Source organism: Melospiza georgiana, chromosome 10, assembly GCF_028018845.1.
Source record: "Melospiza georgiana isolate bMelGeo1 chromosome 10, bMelGeo1.pri, whole genome shotgun sequence".
Classification (NCBI taxonomy): Eukaryota; Metazoa; Chordata; class Aves; order Passeriformes; family Passerellidae; genus Melospiza; species Melospiza georgiana.
The window spans coordinates 24,315,657-24,342,508 of NC_080439.1; the positions used below are offsets into that span (position 1 = coordinate 24,315,657).

The window sequence follows — 26,852 nt, forward strand, 5'->3', positions numbered from 1 at the left end:
GGATCTCTATGAGGGGAGGGAGCTGTGAGGGGATCTCTGTGAGGGGAAGGAGCTGTGGTGGGATCTCTGAGGGGAGGGAGCTGTGGAGGGATCTCTATGAGGGGAGGGAGCTGTGGAGGGATCTCTATGAGGGGAGGGAGCTGTGAGGGATCTCTATGAGGGGAAGGAGCTGTGGAGGGGTCTCTGTGAGGGGAGGGAGCTGTGGAGGGATCTCTATGAGGGGAAGGAGCTGTGGAGGGATCTCTATGAGGGGAGGGAGCTGTGAGGGATCTCTGTGAGGGGAGGGAGCTGTGGAGGGATCTCTATGAGGGGAGGGAGCTGTGGAGGGATCTCTATGAGGGGAGGGAGCTGTGGAGGGGTCTCTGAGGGGAGGGAACTGTGAGGGATCTCTGTGAGGGGAGGGAGCTGTGGAGGGATCTCTATGAGGGGAGGGAGCTGTGGATGGGGTCTCTATGAGGGGAGGGAGCTGTGGAGGGGTCTCAATGAGGGGAGGGAGCTGTGGAGGGATCTCTATGAGGGGAGGGAGCTGTGGAGGGGTCTCTGAGGGGAGGGAGTTGGGGGTGTGCGGTCCTCTGTGAGGAGAATCTCTGTGAGGGGAGGGAATAGTGGGGGGAGTCTCTGTGAGGGGGTCTCTGAGGGGAGGTATTTGAAGAGAATCTCTGTGACGGAATCTCTGTGAAGGGGTCTCTGAAGGGAGGGAGCCCTGGGGGGGTCTCTGTGAGGTGATCTCCGTGAGGGGAGGAGCTGCCTCGTGCCGGGCACCGCGCCGGTTCCCGCCGCCCCCCGGCAGCTGAGGGCGCCGAAACCATCGGAGGAGCCGCGGCCGGCCTGAGGGAGGGAGGAGGCAGCAGTTAGCGGTGAAGGACTGAAGACACCAGAAAAGAAGTCGGGGGGAAGCATTTGGGCGTTTGGGGGGCTTTTGCCCGTTTTTTGGGGGGTGGGGGGGGGCTTGGCTTTTTTTTGTCTTTGCCTCTCACCATTCATCTTCATTCAACTAATTTTCCCCAAGTGGAGCTTGTTTTGCCGATGGCAGCAACCAGTACATGATGTCTCTGTTTTTATCTAAGGACTTCGTTGATCTGCCCAAGGCAGTGGAGGCATCCCCATCGGTGGTGGCATTTAAAAGCCTCATAGCTGTGAGGACATGGTTAATGGTGGGCTTGGCAGCCACTGTTGGACTGGGTGACCTCAGAGGTGTTCTCCAAACGGAATGATTCTGTGGTACATTATCCTGACCCATGTAAGACATGTTACGTTCTCCTGAGTTCTGAAGGGGAGTGAGAGCGGCTGGGTGGGCATCTGGCAGCTGGACCAACCTCAACCCATGTTACTTTTCAAAAGTCTTCCACACAAACCAATGATTTGCTATTTAAGCAGGCTCCTCTGGAAGAGGAAAACTCGGAGGAGCTCAGCTCCTGGCTTCTGCTCCCTCAGCTTCCAAAACCAGTTGCTTTTTAAAATAACTAGAAAAGGGAAAAATTACCTTTTCCTTCAGATCAATTCCTCTGGATAAGAATCCAGAACTATGACATTCTGAATACACAGAGTACAAAAATATCTGTGGATCTGGAGAAACTCTGAGTGACAGGTGACAGTCAAGGCAATCCTAGCACAGCTAATAAAAGAATTTATTGTAAACATACGTATATTACACAATTATACAGTATAATACAGATAACATGAAGGATTTAAACACTCAGCATTACAAATAGGGGCAATATTTGTAAAGAGATCTTTAACTCTTCAGAAAGCCAGAGAAATATACTGTAACATTTCAACACACTGCACCTGTAGCATTCCACAAATACCTGAAGGGATGTGTGAAATTCCACAACCTCTATCTTATCTCCAAGCAATTCCCACAGGAACTTCTCACCAACAATCTTTCTCCCACCACTATTCAAAATGCAAAGAACTCGTTGCAAACATGTCCTACATCTGAAGAACTAAACAAATGTGTCATTTTCTATCTGCTTTTAACAGTTTATTTTTCTTCAGCAAACTTTATATACTAATAATATAGCATCTCCTAGGAGAATAACCTGTGGTTGCTCAGAAATGTAGCAATAGATCTCCTCTACAAGAACCCCATTAAGAACAAGAGGTTCTGTACCTGCCTGCTTGAGGGCCAGGTTCAGGACTTTTTCTGAAACTCCATTCCTCACAGAAAAGCAGGACACAGGCAAAGAAGCCACAGTTTGCAAACAGATGCCCAAAGATGAGCTCCTGCATCCTCAAAAGCTGCTCTGGGTGTTCTCAGAATCCCAGAAACAAAGCCTGCAAGAGGCAGGGGCTGGAAATGCATGTGCACAGAATCACAGAACAGGCTGAGTTGGAAGGGACCCCAAGGATCACTGAGTCCAACTCCTGGCCCTGCACAGGTCACCCCAGTGTCTGAGAGCATTGTCCAAACGCTTCTGGAACTCAGACAGCTTTGGTGCTGTGCCCACTGCCTGGGGAGCCTGTTCAGTACCCAGCCACCCTCTGGGTGAAGAACCTTTTCCTGATATTCAACCCAAACCTCCTCTAACTCAGCTTCATGCCACTCCCGTGGGTCCTGTCCTTAGTGAGTGAGGAGACAGGTACCTGCCCCTCGGGAGGATGCTGCAGAGCACACTGAGGTCTCTGCTCAGTCTCCTGGGGCTGAACAGACCAAGTGACCTCAGCCACTCCTCCCACAGCTTCCCCATCCCTGTGGCCCTCCTTTGGGTGCTCTCCAATAGCTGAATGTCTTTTTTATATTGTGGCACCCAAACCTGCACACGGTACTCGAGGTCATTGCAGATCACAGCACGACTGAGTTTGCCCACAAGGCTGTTGCCACAGGACCTGCAGGCTGTCGTGACAGTGACAGGGATTCTGAAAATGCCCTTTTCTTTCATGAGTGTACAGGGTCACCTGAAAGCAGTACAGACCCCACGGTCACTACAGTCTACAAAGCAGGGGCCTGCAGTTCCCCAGCTCCCTGGATTCCTCCCAACTTCACACTGAGCTGGAACATAATCACTGCTGCTCAACTCCATCACACTGACCTGCACTGATAAAGTGATGTCAGGGCTAAGCTGTGCCCTTTCCTTTCACAGGCAATCCTGCACTCATTTCACCCGAGCAAGCCAGGATTAGCTTTTGAATCCAGAGCATCTGTAACGTCCTTCCTAGGGGGCATTTAAGTCCTTCTCTAAATGCTATTTGGATTTCATCCATTGGTCCCATTTCCTAGATTCAGGGGTCAGGTTCTGCCTCTCTTTTATTCAACAGAATTGCAGCTCCCTGTCAGCTGTGATGAACTGAGAGGGGCTTTCCTGCAGACCCTGGTTTCATTTAAGGTGGAGAAGACAGGTGGCATCCCATCTGAGGTACAAAGTGCTTCCTTCAGTTTAACCACTGCATCAAACTTATACTAGTCTCCTTCCAAGTCTGAAACCTCTAACTGAAGCATTTCTCAGTTACCATTGCCTGTGTTCTAGCCCCAAAAAAGCACCAAAAGATAACATTCTGCTCCTACCCCAGGCCAAGAAAGATAACTGTTGGTTGAATGTTTATAAAAGGCTTTGTATTGTCAAAGCACGGCACCAACGAGAGCGAGGCCTCAGTACACCCCTGTGAGGTAGGTATCCTGCTCCCCATGCTCAGAGATGGGGAAACTGAGGCACAGAGTGATTAAATCAAAGGCCATGCAGCAGATCAGAGACCCAGCTGAGATCAGCGCACTGGAGGTTCTGGCTGTTTGGCCCATGCTCCACCCATGACAGCACTGCCAGACAAAACAAGCATGCTGAAAGCATCACAGTCCCACAGGAGTCCCACCAACTTCACAATGGCTTGTTCACACTACCAGCAAGCACCCACGGGGCAGGACAAAGGGGTGCTGGATGTGGGGTGGTCAGGATGTTGTCAACGAAGCTTTCTTCAGCAAGCTGTTGATAGCCAGGCTGCAGACATATCTCCCTCACCAGTGGTGTTCCTGAGACAGGTAAGTGCTGGGGTTGATAGCAGAACTTCTTCCTGCAGTCAAGCCATCAGAGCATCTCCCCACAGGCAGCAAATCTTTGACTTTTCAATCCCACCAGGCCTCTCCATGTCAAACAGAACTCAGGCCAAAGCAGTGCTGCTCCCACAGCACTTCACGGTGCAGGCCGATACCTGGTGAACATTAAGACTTGTCCAACACTGCTGCTCATCTACCCTCCAGCACTCTTCAAACCTTCTGGCAGCCTGGGGAGGCACTTGCTGGGCAAGTGAAGCGTTTCAGGCAGCCCAAACTCTGAATATCATCTCTGTTCCTCTCCATTCCCACGCAGGACCAGTGGTCAGTCAAATCTTTCCAAGCCTGATGGTGGTTTGTTCATCTTGCTTGAGGATCTGCCAGTCTACCCTTCCCAAGGTGACTAAGAAAGGTGGCACCTGACACCTCCTCCAGAGAGGCAAGGAATTGGGTTAGGTGACACTTAGCTGAGTCAGCTGCTGACAAACCTTCCCAGCTGTGTTCAGTCACATCCATCACGCTCAGGGCTCAGGCAAGAAGGGCCAGATGTGCTGCTGCCATCAGCCTTCTGCTCCCCAAATGCACACCTAATCCACCCATCCACTCCAACGGCCCACCTCACGCTGCTGCCTCTGCCTTTTCCCACAGTCACAGTGCCAAAGCAAGTGCCCTGCTTGCTGCATGGGGAAACCACTTGTATGTAGACTGCACTAAAAAAACCCATAATTTCTCATCTTAAAAACCAGTTCAGTCTCACCAGCAGAGCTGTCTCAGAGGGACCAGGCCTGTGGAGTCTCTCACAGCTAGCAACTCGATGCAAACTGACAATGTTTGTTCATCCACTGAACATACACTTACCAAGTAAACACTGACATTTAACAACTTGATTTGGAACAGAGCATCATTTTGTTGCATTAAGGTGCATCTTTAATTGGAGGTAACAATCTAGTAGCCCAATGTTATAAATGTAATAGTGTCCTACAGAAATACTGGATTTGTCAGCCCAACTTCAGTCATAAATCCACCTTTCCTGTAGCACCTTCTCTGCTCTATTTCATTGCTCCTCATTTAGTATCTTCATATGTTTGTTTGTGAGGAAGTCAAGAAAGGGAATATTACAGATGGCTTTGTGAATATTCATCACTGTGATCTCTCTTGGAGTCCTGCAGGGAATGCATCAGAGATGCTATTATAATACACAAAAAACCACATGTCCATAAAGCAGCAAGTCAAAAATAACAATCAAAGCAAAAAAAGGATATAAGAGCAGGTGTTAGAGCAATGCAGGGAAAGCATTAAAATATCACAGCACAAAAAAAAGCTACTCAAATGACTGGGGGAAAATCTCTTGGGCACTGGGACAGGAAAATTAAGTACTAAAGCATGAATTCTTGAACTTCTATAGACTAATATTTGTGTATGTACTTCTACATATAGCATGTATACATACTTTTTAATATATTAGGTAAATATTTATATACTGCATACAAGTGAATAATTAAACTGAGCGTTTTCTCATAGTATTTGGGTTTTTAAAAATCAATTTAAAAAATTGATTTTAGAAACTCAAATAATGCTGCTGAACAGAAATCAAAATGTGGCCTAATCAATAGATACTAAAAAAATTTCTTTACTGTTGAGGGTGGTGAGGCACTGGACAGGTTGCCCAGAGAAGCTGTGGCTGCCCCATCCCTGCAAGTGTCCAAGGCCAGGCTGGATGGGGCCTGGAGCAACCTGAGATAGTGGAAGGTGTCCCTGCACATGGCAGGGGGTGGAACACAATGATCTTTATAGGCCTTTCCAATCCAAATAATTTTATGATGCTATAAAAATTACTCAGCATCTGAGGCAGAAAAGTGTGCATCAGTAAAACAGAGATTATTTAGGTTAAGTTCTGGCAGGCCATGGCTAAGCTGTCTACACAGCAGCCTGAGATGGACAAGAGTGAGCAGGTCCTTGCAGTGTGGCTGTGCAGAAACTGCTCATCTGCCTCTGAGGCATGGCAACAGCAGAGAACCCTGCCCTGGTTTTCAATGTTTATGTTCCCATCCCTTCCCACTAGGGAGCCACGGAATGACAAACCCCTCTTAAGGCTTGGTTCTTCTCAGAGCACAGTCCATAAACTCCCTCAGTCTGGTGGTCTGAGGCACACAGAGGCTGACTGAATCCCCAAAGCCATTCCTCCCTCAGTTCTGGCGTGGGCAGTGCCAAAGCAGCCCGTGCTGTACCTGTTGTGAGGAGCTGTCTGGTACGCCACCGCGAGCGCCTGCCGCAGGATATCGCTCATCAGCTGCTCCGTAGCCTGGGACAAGGGACAGCAACAGAGGCACCGTGACAAAAAGAGCAAAGGAACTTGCTAATGCTCAACTATCAGGGTAGAAGCAGCAGAAATTTTGGCTGGCTTCAATCCTCAAATGATCGGCACAGGCAGTTCAAGACACCCAAGTGAGTTTTATTACTTAAGACCTGAGTTTATTGAACAGAATGAGAGCCAGAGGTGCGCAGAGCTCAGGCTGCAACTGCCCAGCCTGCTGTCCCTCCAGACCTGCAGAGCTGTACGTGCCCAGCAGGGTGGATCCAGCATTCCAGAGCCTGAACTTCCAAGAGCATTTCAGGACCCCCCCTTCACACACCAAGCTGGTTTTGTGCATGGCAGACTGCAGATATTCTCCTGGGAGCCAGTACCTCTCCTGTGGTCACCAGGCTTCTGTCAGAACACCCTCACAGGAACCTCCCAGCCTGGGCAGCCATATGCCCAACACTTGGCTTAACCAAGCTTCAGTCAAAAGCTAATTAAGGCTCTTGGCTTTCTGTGCTGTATTCAAGACCAGAGGAGAGATTTCTGCAACATTCAGTGAGGAAAGCTGGCATAACTCTACAGTTATAATGGAGCAACCTGATGGCTACAATCTGTGTCTATAAATGGATGTACTGTGGAGTAACAGGGAGACAGCACAGGCATGCACATTAGTGCATGTGCCACCTGGAATCAAATAGATTTTGTAAAACTCATCTTCTGATATGCTGCAGTTTGTATAAACAACCCCAAAAATCATCTTTGGCATAAAATACAGCAGAGTGCTGCTAGAAATAATCTGAATTAGCCTTCAGCCCAAACCTAAGAACTCAGATCCCTGCTGTTCAAATTTTAGAGCAAAACCATTTCTCTGTTTTTCCAGAAGTGATTATGATGGATAAATGGTTTCTCACACATGGCAGAACTGTTACTCTCCACAAGAATCCAGCAGTCTCCCAGCAGAGACAACCTGGGCAAAGTAACTGAGGAGTATTCAGGAAAATATAGCTAACCTTGTATAAAACAGCCAAGTCTTACACAATCTGAAAGATCCCTCCTAGTTCTGAAGGGAAGGACAAAGCAAAGGGTACTTTCAAAATCACAGAATGAGTCAGTATCTTTGTTGTGGTGAGAATCTGCAAATCACTATTCTGTGTCCAAGCCAACAGATCAGTTAGAAAACTGAAAACCCCCACAAAAGTGTATAACCCTCTTTGGGCAGTTCTGTATCTATCTATTCATGCAGAAAGACAGACTTTGATTTGATAAATGAACATTAATAAAGATATTCCATCTTTCTTTCTAATTGCTGAATTAATACAATTACAGACAAGCCCTTCCTATGAAGTAATTTCTTACCTTTAAAATCATATCTTCTATCACAGATGCATAAACATTCTTTTGTACCTCAGCAGGTTGAAAAGAAATCCCTATCTGTAAAATACAAGAGAGAAAAAAGAATGAGTATATCAAAAAACACAATGCACATTGTACTAGAATTAGATGAGATTAACAGAAAAAAACCCCTATAACAAAGGGTAGTTAAAAGAGAAGTCAGTAGACATACAGAGCTGTCAAGCAGCTTAATTTAAAAAAAATCTGGGTAAAATTAATACAGCCTGTAGAATAGCCTCTAAAAGTCAGGAGAAACAAAAGCATGTTTTAGTTTTTGTTTCAGAAAGTCCACACAAAACCCAGACTGCACCGGGTATCTGTGAGCTGAGAATGGAAGCTCCATTTTAAAACTGTACACATCTTCAATCCATCTACTCATCATCTTTCTGCACCCAGCTATGGGCACTGAAACCACTTCAAACAGTTCTTCTGGCACAGGAGTTCCACACCAAAAGTGTTTCATCCCTCACTTCCATTCTCACTGTGCCCAGGCCTTTGTCACCTCTGAGGCAAGAGACCAGACACTGCAGAACCAAGGTTTTGTGCCTTGGTACAGCAGCTGAGGTGGGGACAGGGATTCTTTCTTTCTCCAAATCTTTCCTGCTGCTGTGGTACAACAAAAAACACTTTCCTACAAGTCAGGCCAGTCTCTTCTCTCTCACCTGCTGCCATGACAGAAAATCTCCCTCTCTCCTGCCCTGAACTGAACAGGAGGAAGGGATCTGGGCAGCAGAGAAATTTGTTGAGTTTTATTACAATCTCTTTCAGGAACTGCTATTACACAGCATTGGTCCAAGCAACAAGTCCACATCTTTTGCATGATGGGTCAGGAAGAATTCAGTGCTAATGCTCCTCATCCCTCATTTATCCTTGCTTTTAGCCTTTCAAGATGATTTTTCTGTACTAAGCCCTGCAAAACAGCTACTCTGAAGTGAGCTCCCAGCTGGCATTCTTCCTTTCCCCTGCCAGAACTGGCAGCTGTGTGCCTTGAGTCAGAAGGTCCAATTTTTCCTGGGCATGTATAAAAATTTTCATTTAAAAGTCCTGAAGCCTATACAGATGAAAGAAATGCAACTAAATAAATGTAAGAGCACAACTAGCTTAACAACAGCTCTAATCAGCTTTATGATTCACTTATTACCTTCTCAGCAGTGTCCCTCACAAACTCTGATGCAGGCAAGGAAGCCATGTAGAACTTCATCTCTTCTTGTTTCTCCTCCTGTTCTTTCTTAATGTTTATTTTTAATGGCTCACTGAAGTTGAGAATATCTACTTCCTCTTCATGTTCTGGCTCTTGTTTCAGAAATTGCTGTAGCTCCTCCAGTTTTCGGCACAGCTCCTCGCCACTGCTGTAAGATGAAGGGCACTCTGAAATAGAAGCAATCAATTAAACACATGATAGGTTATAGAAAGCTGTTTATAAACAGATGCACACTCAAAATATGGTAAGAAATTAAGGTAATTGCAAGTTATTTTTGTAGTGCCTACCAAATATAAAGATGAACAGAAACGCAAACAGTCATTGAGAGCCTTCTAATTATATCCTCATGACACTCATGGTTCTCTCCCACATCTGCTCCTACACCAATCAAGAAGGCTGCATTTCATACAAAACCAGGCTCATGTCAGTCTCTGAACATTCTCACAGAAGCTTTTTAAGCTTTTTGGCAACTGGCAAATCATTCTGATGCTCTTCAACTTGCTTAGAGAAGTGGAGCCTTTACATGTAGGCACCATGCAGTGCTAAATCATCTTTTACACTGTGATGAGCATTATCATGCTTCTTAAGAAAAAAATCCAAGACAGGTTCACAGTGGAATGGCAAAAGGGAACCTCTTCTCTGCATGACTGACACAAGCCAGTCAAATCTTCAGTGCAAAGCAATGCAGTGAACAGATTCTACTCTTCAAAGACAAACACAAATACAGTGATTTAGACATAAATATTATAAGGTGGATGTAGGCTTCCTTTCACCTTCAACAACTGCAACGCAGGGCCAGACTTTACAACATGTCATCAATTCCATACACCTCTGTGAAATACCTTAAATCCCTGTATGATCACAACAGAAAACCATCCAGCTTTTGGAAAGGCATTATCTAAAGGTGAAACAAGGGAGCTCAACTGTGAAGAATGGATGAAATTAAAAACGTGATTTTAAAACATACTGAAATGAACTGAGGGATCCTAGAGTTATGCTAATGGAATAATGCAGCAGCTGTAACACAAGGCCTGAAGCTTCACACCAGCCAATTCACCTCACTTTTGGAGGTAAATTAACCCCCACTGAGCTCCACAATGCCACTGCCAGCTTTGTTTTTTTTTTGTTCTGTACCTGAATCCATTCACATTGTTTGCATGATAAGTCTTAACAGAGGCTAAGCATACCCAAGGACAGAAATGTCATTACTCCCTGTGCCTACTTTGTGTATCCACTTATAAAGGATTACATTGTGCAACCGGGATCATCTTTCATGAGATTCATCTACACTGAGCCTCCAAGAGCCCCAAAGCACAATAAAAACCAAGAGAAGCCCCAGAAAAACATCAGGACTGACAGGGACAAGGGACAGCCCCTCTTGCAGGCCTGCCCTTACCACCTCCAAGTTGAGTTATTCCAGAGTGAATTCAGTGAAAATAAGGAAAGCAGGAATATCCTTCTCCAGATGTGCTTGTGCACTGTTGGTTTCTCAGCTGTTTTAATGACCCGGGAAGGCCCGGGGTGGCCTTGGGCAGCCCGCGCTCCAAAGGACGAGAAGAGGCTTCAGATCTTTTCTCGGTCTCGGTGTTTATTAGTTGTTTATCTAAAAGATTTTCTCTTGGCCTGACAGAGGTCTGCACAGCAGCCAGCCATGGGCACACTGAGAGCCCCCGGGGTGGTCACCTATCTTTATACTCAAAATTACGTATACAATATTTATCTATTTCCCCCAATGCCTTTTACCCTTATTGACCAGTGCACCTTTAGTAATAACCAATCCCAAAGTGCCAGCATCACCACAGAAGATGGAGGCCAAGAAGAAGAAGGACAGGACACGCCCCAATTCCTCCATCTTACTTCTTTAGACCCCCCTGTACAGAAATCCTAAACCCTGTGTTTCACACTCTAATTAACTTATCCCCTCACCATTTACCCCAGTGAAATCCTCCCATCCTCACACAGGTGTTGTGTCCCGTGCAGGATCAAAGTCCAGCCACCAGACACTTCTGGCAACATTCCAGGACCTCCGAGCCCCCCAAGGGTGGTCTCGGTCACTCTGCACATCAGTCCTGAGGTGCTGAGATCCCACAGTGCACAGGCATTCCATGAGCAGTGTCTGGCAGAAAGGAGCTCCCTGTGCCTCCTCACTCACCTGGCTCACTGTCTATCTGTGTCAGCACGTCCTCGATGGAGTCCTCGTCGCTGCGCAGGGTCTCGGGGTCAGGGGGAGTGTAGCCATGGCACCGGCACCACTGCACCACGTGCTTGGTTTTCAGCGGGCTGATACTGTGAAACCTGGGGTGCTTCTCCACGATTTCCTGCAGGATCTTTCTCACTGTCATTGCTCGTTGCCACTGTGAGCAACCAAAGAGAAAGCTCATCAAACTGGCTACAACATTTATGGTTAGCTTACAGCCCAGAGCCATAATCCAGCTTGCAAGGCAAACAGAAAAGGAACATGATCTTCTCAGGAGTCAGAGCAACTTCTGACAGGTCATTTAAACTTTATCATCCAAAGAAAATCCCAAGATAAGGGACACACATTTACAGAGGCCTAATCACATCTGTCTTGACTTGAAATATTTCATCTCCCAGGTAACAACAAAGATGGCATGGTGCAAGAATCCACTAGAGCGAAATATGTCCTTAAAACTTGGTTAAACTCTTTGATCATTTAACCTGGCAACAGCAGAGGATCTAATTCAGTGTTAACATCTTCCCTGTAACACTCCACAGCAAGATGGCAAAGTTATGAAGAAAAAGAGTGAAACCACAATACAAAAGGTCCAGGTTAACTGAAATATCTATCTTTGGTGAGCTGACAATCTATTTCAGCACTAGTACTGCTTATATCAGACCCCTCAATTCTTATCCTACAGAAAGCAGACACAATCCCATAAGAAGATAGATAAAGTATCTTGGGGAAAATTCCCTTGACTGTAACATGCCACAGAGGAGAGATGAGGATAAAGTACTACCAGTCTGACAAAATTTATAGCTTTAAAATGCTTCAAAAACCATCTTACTATAAATAAACTGAAAAATGACCTTTAGCATCCTTTCTGCTTGAGAAAGCCTGTGAACAATAAACTGGATCACTGTCTGAACACAAGTCAGTGCACCTTGCAGTAAAGAATGCCGCCATTTAAAATAACATTTATTCAGAAAACAAATCAGAAAACAACAAGGAAAGTTCCACAATTCAGAAATCCTTCTTTCCTAGTAACTGCTTATAAAACACTGGAGGAGAGAATTACCTCAGCTGCCCTCCTCTTCCCAATGTTCCAGCTGTAATACTGTTCCACTGAACTGGCACAAAAAGAGCTTACATCCTCACCTACAAAAACACAAAATAAAAACCCCATTAAATTTTCAGTAAGGGAAGTAAGATGCATTCTGGGCTTGATGTGATTTATCACAGAGGAGGAGGGAAATGTATTTCATGTCACAGGATCAATGACTGCAACCAACTCTTACAAATGCTGTGCTCTCTCCAAGAGGCACTGACACTGATTTCTGAATGCAAAACCAGCCTCCCTCCTGTCATACACACACAACCTGTAGCTATGGGCTCTTTTAAGCCTCTTTTCCCCTCCCAACTCTATTATGTAGACCTGCAAGTCTGCCTTACTACTGCCTTTTCTTTTGGAAAACTGGATTTTTTTTCCAAACAAATAATAACATGAAAATGCAACAACAGTGAGATGATTTCCTGACAAAAGCACAAGAGCTGTATGTGATGAAAGCTTTCCTGTGCCTCTCACTCCTTCTTTCCTGCCTCTGCTTGAGAGGCTCTGCTCTACCCAGAGTGCAGGACCACTCCTTCAAAGTGCATCAGTTACCAGGGAAAGCTGATACATTTTCAGGTATGTACGTGAGTAAGAGGAATGAAATAATAAAGTACCACAAGAGACTAACATGTTTCTCTGCAAATGATTCCCTCATGTTTAAAAAAGAAAGCAAAAACCCCAATAACAAACACATTTCTGTGTTGAGCTATGTTACTGTACTTGCCAGCTTGACGAAGCTCTAGCTTTAAATTTAAAAAAAGAAAAAAGAAAAGCAAATCCATTAAGGATAAACCAGGAAAAAGAAGACCTACTTGCAACTATTATGTGAAGAAATACAATCTATTTCTAATAAAAAAAACCCAAAAAAACAAAAAAACAGATGAAAGATTTTAACTGCTAATAACATATTTGACTTTACTGGAAGAACCTAATTCTAAGCATCTTCAGAATAACCCCTGGGGTGAACTCTCTAGGAGAAGGGCTTCATTTCATTCCACTTTTTAATAACTTCTGTGGCTACAGAGTATGCAAGGCATTCTGTTGATACACTGACAATACAGAGCAAAGCCTTTTCATTTACTGCTTACTTTTTTCAGCAATTAAAGGAACCTTCTTCACTATTGCTGTTAAAAGCTGCTGGACGTTCTCCAAATATTCTATGCTGCAAGGGACAAAAAGAATCACAGTGAAGATTGCTGTTGGAAGCAAAAGGTTTCAAAATCACTGCATGGCTTAAAATCTTTAGCCCCAGGGCATCAAAAATAGCAATGTGAGGATAAACTGTTACCCCCAAACCAGAGAAGGTATTTCAAACAGCCCTTCCTCTTGCTGAAGTGCCCACATCTGAAGCTGCATTTGTCAGGCTGAAGAAACTCAAGACAGGCTTGGAGAAAATCCCTGGTTATCTCCCAAGCTGCAAGGTTACTTTGAGGGGTAACTAGTGCAGCTGTCCCCATAGGAAACATGGGAAACTTTGTATTCATGGGACTCGACCTAACCAGCCATAATTAAACTGGCAGGAACTGTATTTTCCAATAGTTATAACTAATAATTTTCAGTGTGTAGTGACTGAAGATTCATTCCTCTCTCTTACACACAGTCTCCACCAGGGCAGTGTCTGCAGGGATACACTGAGATAACAAAACTTTACAAAACATTGCAAGGAATATGCAGAGAAAATTCTGCAGTCTGAGTTCTGGTGTAAAAACACTAACAGGTACTTACAAAAGCATCACAAACAAGGCACTGGATTTCACAGCATCCAGTGATCAAACACTCATTATTATTTAATTCTAATTCTGAAGCAAAGCATCCTTCATACTAAGCAATTACACAAGTATAAGAACTTAAGACTTGGGGGTCCAGAAGGTGGACAGCTCTACATATTCCAGATGTCCCTTTTCAGAGCTGCATTTCACTGGGCAGTGTGACCTCACTAAGGACACACAATGGCAAGGGGACTTATACAAGCAGAGGATGATGAAGGGTTTTTAGCAGCTTGTGATTTTAACAAAGCCCCAAACAACTGCAAATCTTCAAATAATTTTTTCCCTTTCATGAACCATGCACACAAATCCATTCACAAATAAAACATTGCAACACTGTCTGAAACAAATGCCACCCAACAGGATTAAGTACAGATACAGCAGTGTATGGGACAGATTTTATAATGTATTTCTAGGTCAAAGTAGCACTACTGCACACATCTCTAGAACCATCTCCATTCCCCCAGCACTTCAAAGATCAGAAATCCTTATAGAGAAATGAACAATTACTTGATAACATAATTCCCAAGTTCAGAGCTCTCTTCTGTTTTAACTGCTGCTTGGCCTTCTTGGGTACCCACAGAACTGCAGTTTTGTCCTGTTGAATCAGGCTCCATCTTAACTTCAAAGAAACAGAACACATTTTAAGACAAAAAGTACAGCCAGCTTGATAAAAGTACCAGACAGCCTTGTGAGACTAAAGGTCTTACATAACATCCCTTCATTTATTGTTTGCATTCTCATTGCTAAGCATGAACAAATCAATCTGACTTTCAGTTTTGCTGAAAGAGACCTACCAGAACATGTTCCCCCCCAAAATCTCCACATGCTCACATCTCACCCTTGTCAGAAAACCTACATAATTAATTGCTGCTCTTTTGCATATGACTGCCTGATCTAAACTGAACTGCCTGGTCAACCTGCAAACAAAGAGCTGGATAGAAAGATACCAAGTTTTAACAAGAAGTGACATTTCAAAGCGACAACTTTTTTGAAGACACCACTGATTCTGACATGTGAACTTTCCCATGTCTGGGACAAACTCTGGTGAGACAGAAGCAGTGAGAGATGTGCCAAATCCAAAACACCAGGCAGTCTGGTCAGGCAGCTGGGATGGAGAGAGACATGACAGCTGTGCCAGGACTGGACTTCAAGTGTGTCAACTCTGCCCCATGCTTTATTCTGGGAAGGATTGTGTGATTGTCCTTCCCCACTGTGAGCACAGGCACACGCGCTGTCTGCATCTAGTGCTGCTGGAAATCAACCTCAGTGCACCTGGCTGAGAACAGCAGCATCTGGGGCTGCACACCTGCTGCTCCATGCAGCTCTGCCAATATGGACTCAAACAAGGAGTGTTTAGGGTACTCCTTGTAGCTTTCTAGAATGTTCTCATTTTTCTCCATACTCATCTCTGCTGGGGGATTTGTTGAGGGGGAAGTCACTGTTAAATTCCTAGTCCCCAGGTGTCATTTTAATTTGATTCAAACTCTATTAATAATGGAAATAAAGGAACCAGAGTCATGGAGTCTAATAGTCAGGCCACTTGCATAAAGCAGCACCAGCTTTTTTTTACTACTTGTCTTACTAAGAAATCCCTTTTTACCTTTGGCAATGGATGCCGTGGAGGGACTTGGGACAACTGTACTTGCTGCTGTGACTGCTGAAACTGCTGCAACTTTGCTGGCAGAAAGTGACTGCAGCACTGGAGATGAACAGAAAGAAACAAAAGGGGAGGGAGGCAACAAAGAAGAAAAAAATCAAAATTCATACACTTTGACAAATTAACATTTTCAGAAGCAACACACTCCTTTTGCAGCACAAAGTTTAGGGGTGAACTCCTTGCTACAATTTCTTCTATCTCTACTTCCATGGACCACGTATGCCAACAGTGACCAAGTGCTACCCTATGTCAAAGGAGATTTTCAAACACCATCTGTCATCCTCCTCTGCCCTTTACCTTTGTTCATAGGCATGAGTATTGTCTGAACACCTCCAGAAGCTGTGTTTACACCGAGCTGTTTAAGCTGGCTGGGAACTGTCAGAACAGCCTGCTGTGGACTAGACTGATTTGAGTGGATTTTTAGCAACCCTGCAAGAAGAAGGGAAGACAAAATGTTAAATAAAACACACCAGTTAGTTTATCTCCAGCTACTTCTGTTCCTTTCTGCTTGAAGCAGGATGGCATGTAACCTAGCAGTGCCACCCTCTTAACAAGCCACAGTTGGCTGAGCTGTCAGGACGAGTTTGCACTGACACAAGGATGGCTCAGATGCCGTGGTGCTGCACAGCAGTGTGCACACTCTTACATGCTGCACAGCACTCTGAGAGTTGTACAGCAAATCTCCTCATTACCTAAGGAATCTTCAGCAAAAGTTGATGTGAGAAACCTTTCAAGTGAAGCAGGCTCAGCAGAGTAAAACACTCCAGTCAAGACCAGCCCCTGTGCTGAAGGCTGTGCTAAGGCAGCGAAGTCCAGCTCTGTTGTTGTCACACAGCTGCTCTCAGGAGGTGACCCAGTGCCACTCACACCTCTGCAGCCCAGCTCAGCAGCATCCACTGCACTCAGGAGGGCACAACCAACCCTGCTCCAACTATGGGACAAGCCCAAGGCTGCTGTGCAAAGGTGTGACAAAGGACACTCCTGGACTGAGTGTTGTGGTTCTCTGTGCAACATGCACTGAACACACCCACAGGGATGGAGAATCAGGCTGGGAAGGACATTAAACTGGAGACTGAACCAAATCCCTGATTTCAGTCAAGGCCAAAGGAACAAGCAGAACATTCTGACATTAACAGCATTATCAATGGCAGCACTCAGTAACTTCAGGAGAAATCAGCCCAACTCAAAGCTGTGCCACAGTCCCACGGGGGAGGAGGGCTCATCACCTGTCTGCCAGCTCTCTCCTCCACAAGATGGCATCTCCTTGTGATAATACCCCAAGGCACCACAGCCAGCACTCTAACACTGTGCTTTGGGCCTACGTCCATCCTTTCTACTGGCAAGCTGGCTATTTTCCATGTAATTGGATTCAATCTGTAGCTAAGTTTTCTTCAGACTGTGGACATTTAACAGGCTTCTATTTTAAAACATTGACAACAATAAACTTCTTAATTTCACCATGACACTTTTAAAACTATGATTTGTGTTGACATTATTATTAGTAGTAGCAATAGTGAAACACAGCTGCCTTCCAAGTACTAAACATGCAAGTTCTGGTGAAGATGTCTTGGATTTTTCTTGGTTTTTAAGGATGCCCAGCACTGGTCTGTTGGCCTTTCACCTCCAGGCAAGAAGGTTCACCCAGGGCTACCCATTCCTTTGGGTGGGACACACTGATGTGGCAGGGTAGGACAGCAAGGCTGTTAAAAAGGGACCTTTTCAACAAACACTACCAGCCTGGTGGGTGGGAGACACTGCTTGATACAAATCAAGGACAAGTCTGAAATCCTTCTCAAAAAGTTGCCTTTAAAAACACAAATGTTCAGAATTTGAACAGTTCTGAGATTTCCTTTGTTATTACATTGAAATAACTGTTTTATATCCACTGCTCCTTCTGAGATTCTTGAAGAAAGAGTTTTACACAATGAAGTCAATGCCTTGGGTTAGAAAAAAACCCCAAAACAAAATCTAGACAGCATTCTCACATGTAAATGGGAGTTTTAATCTGGAAGCTATTTAGTTTGGCTTATTTCCTCCAAAAACCCACCTGGCTGCTTTCCTTGCTAAGAGAAAAATACTGAATTGTTTCCTGCAGGACTCTGTCAGTCTATGCTGTTTATTTTCAAGCTCTGGGTAAAATATACCCATGAGAAAAGAGAAGTTTAAGTCTGAGTAGAGAGGACACAGGAAGAGCTGCTTCAAAAAGACACTGTCAGATGAGCTCAGTGTCACTTATTTTCTCTTTTCTGTATTTTTACTCTGATTTCATTTCATAAGAAACCACTTCAAGTGAACAGAACACGCCAGCAGGTAAATTAATCTAAACAAAAATTTCCAATTTTAACTCATATCTCTCAGACCTGCCCTCCCTGACATGCAAGATGATGGAAATACAATAAAACTAATAAGGAGAACTCCCCTCCACACAAGGGCATTCCATTTTTATTACCTCATTTTTATTAACGTGAATGTTCCGGATCCAGCCTCGTTCACTGTACTTAATGAATTTTGACTTCAAAGGCTCCAGCTCCCTCTCATCAACATCTCTCTCTCCTTTTCAATCCCAAGAGCAGATGCAAAGCCTCAGAGACAAATTCTGCTCATTCTCTGCATACAGTGGAGTTTCACTTTCACAAACTAATCAAGTCTGCAGTACTGCTGGTATGATAGTGACACATTCTGCTCCTGACAGGCAAAATGCATCTTCTAGTGAAAACCTGGCATGAAAACTAAATTCCTCTCCACTACCAAAGGGCAACTTCTGCTGGTATTTGTATCAGATACAGTCAATGCCCAAAAGATGCTGAATTATTAGAGATTTCCTTGGCTAAGCCAAAAGTTATGCTAGTAAGTTGTTTTAGAAAGCATGACTTTCACACACTCACAGATACAAGTGACTAAATTCTTCCATTTACAGTGAAGACATGTACAGAACTCACACCTGGATTCTAACTTTCTCTGGGAAAGGTGTGAAGGGAGTTTAATACCTGATACTGTAGCTTTTCCTGTCACAGGTGTTGCTGCAGTCATCAAGGAAGCAACACTTACAACACTGGAGCTCACAGACTTATTCACTGCTGATGAAGTTGGCTGGCTCTGGCTTACACAGATCTGGTGCTGCTGCCCAGGTGCCTTTGCTGCAGGAGCTCCAGCAGATGATGAACTGGAAGCTGCATTATCTGTTTGCTGCAGAGGCAAATAAGAAGCAGAGAGAAGCAAATAAAAGGCAGTAAGAGGCAGAGAGGGATAGCAAATACCTTTTCATGTCACAGGTGATTCAAAAATAAGCAGAACAAGGCAGTATAAGAGAAGTAGCAAACCTAATTTTTTATCTATCAATTGTTAGGAAGCAAGAGATTCTAGAGCTCATAGCCAAAAGCCCACAGACAATGATGGCGCATGGAGAATGGAGGCTGTGGCAGCATGGCATCAGCTCTCACAGGCACTTGGGAGGCACAGATCAGGGCTTACAGTAATAAATAATAATAATATTTATTATTATTTATTATAATATAATAATAATAACAACTAATAAACAGGCTCAGAGTGAACTCCACACTCCACACTGTGCTGCCTCCTCCCCTCTCCATGCAGCTCCCCTTCATGTGGACAGCCTGCATCACCTGGATCCATGGCTGCAGCCACTCACAAGGGCATTCACTTCAGGAGTGCAAATATTCTGTGTGTGTGCCAGAGCAGCTCCCTGCCAGGCTGCAGTGCCACAGCTGCCCTGGGTGCAGGGCAGTGCCAGCCCCTGCACACAGCCAGGGCCAGCAGGCACTGCCAGCCCCAGCAGATCAGGCAGCCAGCCCTGGGCAGCTCCTGTGCCCCCAGCAGCACCCACAGACTGCTCAGAGCCCTGGCACAGGAACAGCAGCCCCAGCAGCAGGCTGAGAGCACCTCCAGGGGAGAAAAGCAGTGCAAGGCCTTCCTGGGGCTGTCATGGCAGGAATGCATTACAGAACACTGCAGTGCTGTGCCTCACCTGGGCCACCCCATTGGAGGGCAGGGCCACGGCAGGAGCAGCAGCTGTGGTGATGACACCTCCTGACACCCTCAGCACAGTGGTGCCAGGTTTGGAGAGCTGGGATGAGGCAGGCACTGATTTTATGGAGCCATCTGATATTTTCACCAGGGATGTCTGTCCAGTGGATGTAGCCTTTGAGAAAGAATGCAGCAGAAGGGAAACAGAATATTAGTTAGAGTTTTAAATTATTTAAAAACCCAAATCAAATCAGAATAACAACAACAAAATGAACAAGACAAATGCTTTTTATATTATCAGAAAATATTTTCAAAATACTTTTGCTGGAACAAAATTATCACCTCAGCAATCAACTGTGTAAGTGTTGACTTTGCAAATATATGTCTACCAATCTTGAATTTTGGAGAATCAATTGCAAATACCCTTAGGGCATCTGAATTTCATAAAGACTACTTGGTACTTTTTAAAAGAAGGATCTCTGAGAGGCACCAAACCCAAAGATTTTTAACTACATTTTTGCACCTGACTCTATTCACTTTTCCAATTCCATTTCACTAAGAAGGCCAGAGCCCACTGACAAAGCAGCAACCCAAGCTCACACAGATTGCAAGCTGACTCCCCCTGAGAAGAGAAAGCTGGAAATGTGTAGTCTGATGAAAGTAGGCCTTTGTGGGCTTTCCTCATCATGGTACAGCCAGCACCACAACTGTACAAACCCCACATCAAACCAACTATGAAAGGAAATGCTCTCAATAATGTGTGGCTGGGGTTCCTGTACTTTATCTGACAAAACTAGTAAGAGAGAAATACATCAGCTGCACGTTACCTGTGTAAACAGAGCTGTTTTCTGTCCAGTTATCACTTTTAGGGCTTGTCCTTGTGTGGAAGATGCTCCAACTCCCACACTGCCCTGAACAACTGATGCTGGAGTCAGCTGCTTCCCAGAGCCCTGGGGTGAAGGCTGCCCAACCAGAAAGGTGCCCTGCTCCAGAAAGGAATCAGGGAGGTCAGCACTTTGAAACACAGTTATGAGTCAACAGAAATTCAGGAGTGTCAGATAAAAGCAGGAGTAACAGATAAAAGCTTGTGGCTATAATGTAGCCACAACAACATTTCATCTTCTGAAACAAGGCGCTGCTAACTACAGTGGGTGCCCCTGCACTGAGAGCTGGATGCAGCCTTCTTGCTGCAGAACACTTTGTGATGGAAGCAGAGCAGGAGAAAAGTCAAGATCCAGACACCAGAGTCCCTGGACATCACCAAACACCCCTGAAATGCCAATGTGCTTCCACTGAGCTGTGCCACTGACCTGGGGTGTCTGCTTCAGGATGTAGGATGTGTAGGTGAGGTGCTGTGACAAGTTACTGCTTGTGCTTTGGGTTCCACCTCCTCCTCCTCCTCCTCCTCCTCCTCCACTATTTGCAGAAGAACCAGACTGAAGATCTGTAACCAGAGGAGAAGCCTTGACCCTTTGGTAATCAGACAGTGCTAGCTGCTAAAGCATCCCTGTATATACAAGAATTTGAAAAGACTTTGCCAGACATTTGGTGCCACGTGTTTTGCAGTCAAGTAATGTCATTATAGAGTAAAGAAGAGTTCAGCTGTGCTGCTGTGATCTCTTACAGCTCAGCCAATGCCACAAACAAGAGGAGCTGTTGGGGAGATAAGGAGGCCTGGTGGACAAGCAAAGCTCATTTCAGGCTGTTTTGAACTTTCTATAAAATGAAAATGCTGTCCAAAAAAAGAACAATCCTTTCATCACTTTTTACAGGTTATGGATGTGCAGCAAAAGCTCTGGAAACACTGAATCTCACTGGTTTCTTATTTTAATTTCACTGGCTGTCAATGCAATTTTGTTAACATAATAGCAGATCATGGATACCAGGCAGTGGAAATCTGCAGTGACACTTTGATATTGCTCTGTCTCCAGAAGGAACAGCCAACAGTGACTTTTTGCAATCTCTCATCAGGAAACAAGGGTAAAAAAAATACTCATGGCTCTGTCATAAGCATCACAAGTGTCTGATCTTCCCAATGACCTTATCAAAGTTGGACTGCCCCAGCTGCAGGTATTACCCTGGAGTTCATTCACAGGCCTATTAACCAAAAAACCATTTCTGCATTGAGAGCACAGCATGAAAAGCAGTTTCACTGAGAAAAAAAACCACTTGTGAGATCTCAGCCCTAAAAAGCACCACATATGAGTTGTTGTGGACAAAGAAACCCTATCCCATTACTGATTTCCACAGCACCAGGATGCTTTCTACCAAAGATGCCCAACATATTAATTATGCAGTGATTACATTATTTAACTCATTAGATTTCCCTGCAAGACTAACTAGCATTATTTGTGGCTCTCAGTATGGCTCCTTGGGGTATCAGCAGCAGTTTTCCTTTCCCAGAAGGGTTCTTGCTGTTGGTGGTGAGGTACAGCTTGGTGCCTGGTGGTAAGTTTGCCAAGTTTGCCAGGTTGGTGGCTGGTAACTGCAGCGTAGCCATCACTAGAAAGAGAGAATAAAAAGGAATAAACCAGCTGCTTGCAGAAAGTAGTATGCACTGAAATCTGCACAGGATGCAAATACTCAGTGACATGCAACCAGCCCTCAGTAATCCCTTCTTAGCTGCTCCAAGTGCAGATTAACTCCACCAGCAATGCACAGACACTACTGTTAATAGGTCTGGATAAAACCTTGCTGTGTGCAGTCCCACTTGTGGCTGCAGGCCAAAGCAGCACAGCTGTGGGGTCTGCAGCCCTCCTGGGACCACACAGCAGCTTCCAACAGCCCAGAGCCCCAGCCTGGGCTCAGCTACAGCTGCTCTCTGCACATGCACACAGGGGGCCTCTGCCCATGCTCCTGGACCTGTAAGCACTGGGGAAGACGTGGGGATGAAACAGGGACGCTCTGGCTGGCTGGATTCATGGGAAAAGAACCATAATGCCAGGGCAAAATGTGAGACCTGGCTCTACGAAAGTCTGCAAGGTCTCCTGCACATTCCCCAGAGTACCCACCTGGTCTCCACTTCCAAAACACTGCATGTTTTAAAGCACTTGTGCTCCCTCTTCGCCCTTACAGATAATAAATGAACATTTTCTTTATTATTAATCTCAGCCTGAATTTTCCTACAGAGCTCTCTAGTCACTTCCAGGTTTTTCAATCACACACAGTTATTTGCAGCTGAATACACCATTATATACCATTATACATTATATACCATTATACACCATTATATATACATTATACCATTACAGACCCATCACCAGCCATTAACAAGGTACAAAACCACTCTACCTGAGCCTTGAGATGTACTTTTCAGAGTCCCTGTGGAAGAAACTTGTGCCTTGGTTATGGTCTGCACGGGCTGAGCCACAATTGTGCCTCCACCTCCACTGACGATGGCTTTGGCTACACCTTGAGTCACAACCTGCTTGGAGCCAACAGCCTTGGCCACTGAGGAGCTGGACTTTGCCACGAGGATCTGACCCCCACTGATGGCCACTGCTTGTTTCACCGTGGACTGCAGCGTGGAACCAACGGGGACACCAACAACCTGCAACAGACAGGGATGGAGGGATGGGATGGGATGGGATGGCGTGGCATGGGGCCCTGCTGGCCACAGCACCCTGGCAACCTGGCTGGCACAGCACTCCCATCACCTCCAGACATTTCAGGACGTGCCTGGTCACGAACAGAAGCTCTTCACTCAGAACAAAATTAAATGGGCAAGAGGCCAATCCCAAGTAAAACGATAAACTGTTAAACCCAGCCAGGATCTCAGCACACCCACTGAAGATTAAGTTCATTCAAATCACAGGGCAATTCCTTTATTTCTGATTTATAAGCAATGGCTTAATTCCAGCTGAAGATAAAGCTTGCCTTGGTGAATTAAAGAGATGTAGAAATTCTGTTTCAACACATCCATGGGAACAGGTTCCCTGGGAAAACTACAGCCTCAAAGCAGAACCCACAAAGTGCTTCAATTTTATGTGTTAATGGTAACCGCAGTGGAACGTGACTTTTTGCATACCTGCTCACACAGGCAAGAAAGGCAGCAAAAAGAACAAGGATGTGTTGCAAATGCAAAAAAAGTATTTACTTATGCAAATGTAAAAGTTCTGTATGTAATCTCTAGTGCCTGGCACGTCATTTGACTCTGTCCACAATGGAAAGAGGCAAGAATGGAGACAATTTCTGACACATCTGTCACCCTGTCACTGCACTGTGCTTTCTCAGAAGCTGTGTCACTCCTGGCAAAGCAGGACTGCATTGGCACGACTCCTACAGTAAAATGATCCAGTTGCCACTCAAACAGGACTGCTTTCACCTAATCCTACTCTGCTCAGCCTCCACCTCACTCCCTATTTGTGCTGTTCTCTTATGCTGCAGGCCTGCACTCGCAGGAAAGAATTCACTTTCTCTTATGGAAAGGCCTGGATGAGTATCAGCAAGAGCAAAAAGCACCTGCAACCCACTGCTGCAATGGCTGGGACAGAAGTGGGTGAAGTCCCTGTACACAATAAAATGTAACAAACAGTGCCTGCTCAGCCTGCTCCCCTCCCAAGCACTGCAGGGAAGCAGGACAGGAGCCACTGCACCCAGAACCAGCCACCCTTGGCACTGCCACCTGGAGCGAGGCACCCCTGGGGAGGCACCAAGGGCTGCAGGAACACACAGACAGCTGCCAGCACCCCAGAGATGCCCAGGAGCCCTTACCTTGGACTGCACTGTCCCCTCAGCGCTGCTCACCACGGGTTTCTGTGGGGACAGGGCCAGCATGTGGCTGCCCTTGACGGTGACGTACTGCGGCAGCGAGGGCTGCGCCGCGCCCGCCGCCGGCACTGCCGCCTGCTGCGGCAGCTCCCCGGGCTCCTGCTTGATGATCACCTGGGCAGGGACACACAGTCACAGCACAGCAAACACCCTGATGCCTCAGCATTTCAGCTTTTATCATTTCAGATCCTGTACTGCATCGGTGCATCACTCCAAACTCCACACAGAGCTCACATTTTGTCAGACAACACAATCCCTCTGGGCCTGGGATCCGAGGACACCCCACAGCCTCAGGACCCAAAAAGTACAAACAAAAGTGAATTGGGGAAACAAACTGGGGGTAAATGACTTCATTAGCTGAAGCTGTAATTGGATGATTAACCCCTGATATGTAAATGGACCAAACTTGTAATTGTCTGAAAAACTGGTGCCCATTGTCCAGCTTGGATGCAGCCCCTGAGAGGCTGTGACTGCCCAAGGTGAACCTGTTTGAGGCCTTCAATAAATCCCCACTTTATTCTCTGGATCTTGTCCAGCCTCTGCTCTAAGCAGCCACCCCAAGGCATCCCCTTCAACCACTGATGATCACTGTGGAGCAGCCTGTGTGCAGGGAAGGGCAGGCACACTCTGAACTCAGACATGGTGCTCACCACCACTGGGACTAACTCAGCTCCAGGTGAGGGCTGCTCCCACATTGCAGTGGGATGATGTGACAAACTGACACAGTGACAAAGCAGTCCCCATTTTAGAGGTGGTCATGGAAATTAGAGAGTCACAGCAACTGCTGGTAATGTTACAAGTACCACTCATCCTGACAAGGGATTTTTTACAAACATAAAAAAACCTGAGTTCTTCAGGCTCTACATTCCACACAAAGCCACAACACCTTAAAGTTTCAAAATTCATGTTCTGAACCTGTTTTTTATTTCTATCCTGGAATGTTACAACCAATAGCTATAGACACTGTAAATGATTACAGCTCACATACAAACACATTCTCTTGTGTGTGTTTTATGTTTCCCTTACATCTATCCTCTAAGGGCAGTGACATAAAAAAGCCTCTTTAGGGTTTTTTATCCCCTTTTAGATTGTTGTAGGTACTGTAACTGGTAAGAAGCATTCTTTCACCTTTTACTTGGATCACCTAACATTGACAGAAAGATTTTATATTCCATGTGGTAGTATTTAAGGAAACACAGCCAGAAGCAGCAACATCTGAGATTCACAAATCACTGTTATAATGTTTTAAGAAGCTCCTGACAGATCTATTGCAGTTTACTTCTACTGCAACCCATTAAAAATAAGCTTTCAAAATACCAGCCTGAACACAACAGTTATTCAAAAAAGAAGCCCAGAAAGGACAGAAGAGGTGATAAAAGGCAAGATCCCAGGTACAGCAGAGCCCCAGGGAAAGAAAAGAAAACAAGAGACATTTTTGAGAGATGCTACAGAGCCCTGAGCAGCAAGACACATCTTCCAGTAAGAGTTTTAGAGCACTGAAGTTCCATGGTTTGTGGCACAAAGGGCACTGCTGGGCTGCCTGTCCCAGCACAAAGAAAGAAGGAAGCAAGGATACCTTTGTAAAAGCTCCCAGTCCTCCAGTGACTGACTTGGGGCTTTGCACCTTGGAATGGCTCCCAATGGGACACAGGGGTGGCATGGTGGCAAAAAGAGAATCCTCCTGCTGCAAATGAAAAGACATGGGGCAAAAATCAGTGATATGTCCAATAAAACAAATAAAACAAGTGATTGCTAATAAAGGGCAGCATGGACCATCTGGGCAGGCCAAATTACCTGTGCAAATAGGACATTTCCAAAAATCAGTCAACACTTGAGTAAAAGGAGTCTAGCTTTCTGAATATAAGACACAAGGCAGATTTGAGTTGGCAAGTTACATCTCCAGCAGCAGTAACTGTTTCTTACCATGTCATACACAGGCAAAACTATTGACTCATGTTCTCTGATCAATTTTTTAAAATAAAAGTATTTCACTTAAAATGCAAATAGCTGAGGGGCATCCTATCAATGCATACAAACACCTGTTAGGAAGGTGAAATGAAGGTCAAGCCAGACAACATTCCTTGCAAGGACAGAGTCCATGGGCACAAACTGAAATACAGGAAATGATAAGGAAAACCTTGTTGTTGTAGATGGTGACCAAACAGAGTAAGAGGTTGGTCAGAGAGGCTGGGGCCTCTTCAGCCTTGAAGATACTCAAAACCCAACTGGACACATTCCCAAGGAACCTGCTCTATTTGACCCTGCTTTGAACAGGAGTGGTTGATCTCCAGAGGTCTCTGCCAACCTCATTCATTTTGTGATTTTATACACAATCTCTGGGAGAGGAGACAGTGTAAGAAGAAACAAGTTATGGAGGAGAAAATTCTTCTCTCAGAGGAGTTCATGCCCTCCTCTAACTGCAACAATGCAGTGGCACACAACCCTTACAGACAGAACTCACCATTTGGCAGAAACAACAAACATTGAGTAAAAAAACATTTTGTC

At 45.2% G+C, this 26,852-nt stretch overlaps 1 protein-coding gene across 5 annotated transcripts in view; it reads right to left on the minus strand.

Annotated features, from left to right (window-relative positions):
- Positions 1–1,614: 1,614 nt before the first annotated feature.
- The window catches only part of YEATS2 (YEATS domain containing 2), a 51,302-nt gene continuing 26,064 nt past the window's right edge, over positions 1,615–26,852 (minus strand). For 3 of the 5 annotated variants that reach the window (XM_058030847.1, XM_058030845.1, XM_058030843.1), the window contains 18 exons: positions 25,924–26,031; positions 24,291–24,461; positions 22,869–23,127; positions 21,918–22,079; positions 20,888–21,021; positions 20,405–20,560; positions 19,579–19,752; positions 18,581–18,779; positions 15,891–16,022; positions 15,537–15,635; positions 14,444–14,555; positions 13,256–13,329; positions 12,135–12,214; positions 11,030–11,231; positions 8,818–9,044; positions 7,641–7,715; positions 6,214–6,287; positions 1,615–5,148 (listed from right to left, as the gene is read on the minus strand). In XM_058030847.1, coding sequence (XP_057886830.1) covers positions 5,040–5,148; positions 6,214–6,287; positions 7,641–7,715; positions 8,818–9,044; positions 11,030–11,231; positions 12,135–12,214; positions 13,256–13,329; positions 14,444–14,555; positions 15,537–15,635; positions 15,891–16,022; positions 18,581–18,779; positions 19,579–19,752; positions 20,405–20,560; positions 20,888–21,021; positions 21,918–22,079; positions 22,869–23,127; positions 24,291–24,461; positions 25,924–26,031 — 2,547 coding nt within the window. In that variant the 3' untranslated portion in view covers positions 1,615–5,039. The remainder of the gene's footprint in view (positions 5,149–6,213; positions 6,288–7,640; positions 7,716–8,817; positions 9,045–11,029; positions 11,232–12,134; positions 12,215–13,255; positions 13,330–14,443; positions 14,556–15,536; positions 15,636–15,890; positions 16,023–18,580; positions 18,780–19,578; positions 19,753–20,404; positions 20,561–20,887; positions 21,022–21,917; positions 22,080–22,868; positions 23,128–24,290; positions 24,462–25,923; positions 26,032–26,852) is intronic. The other 2 variants (XM_058030846.1, XM_058030844.1) reach the window with 2 other exon arrangements.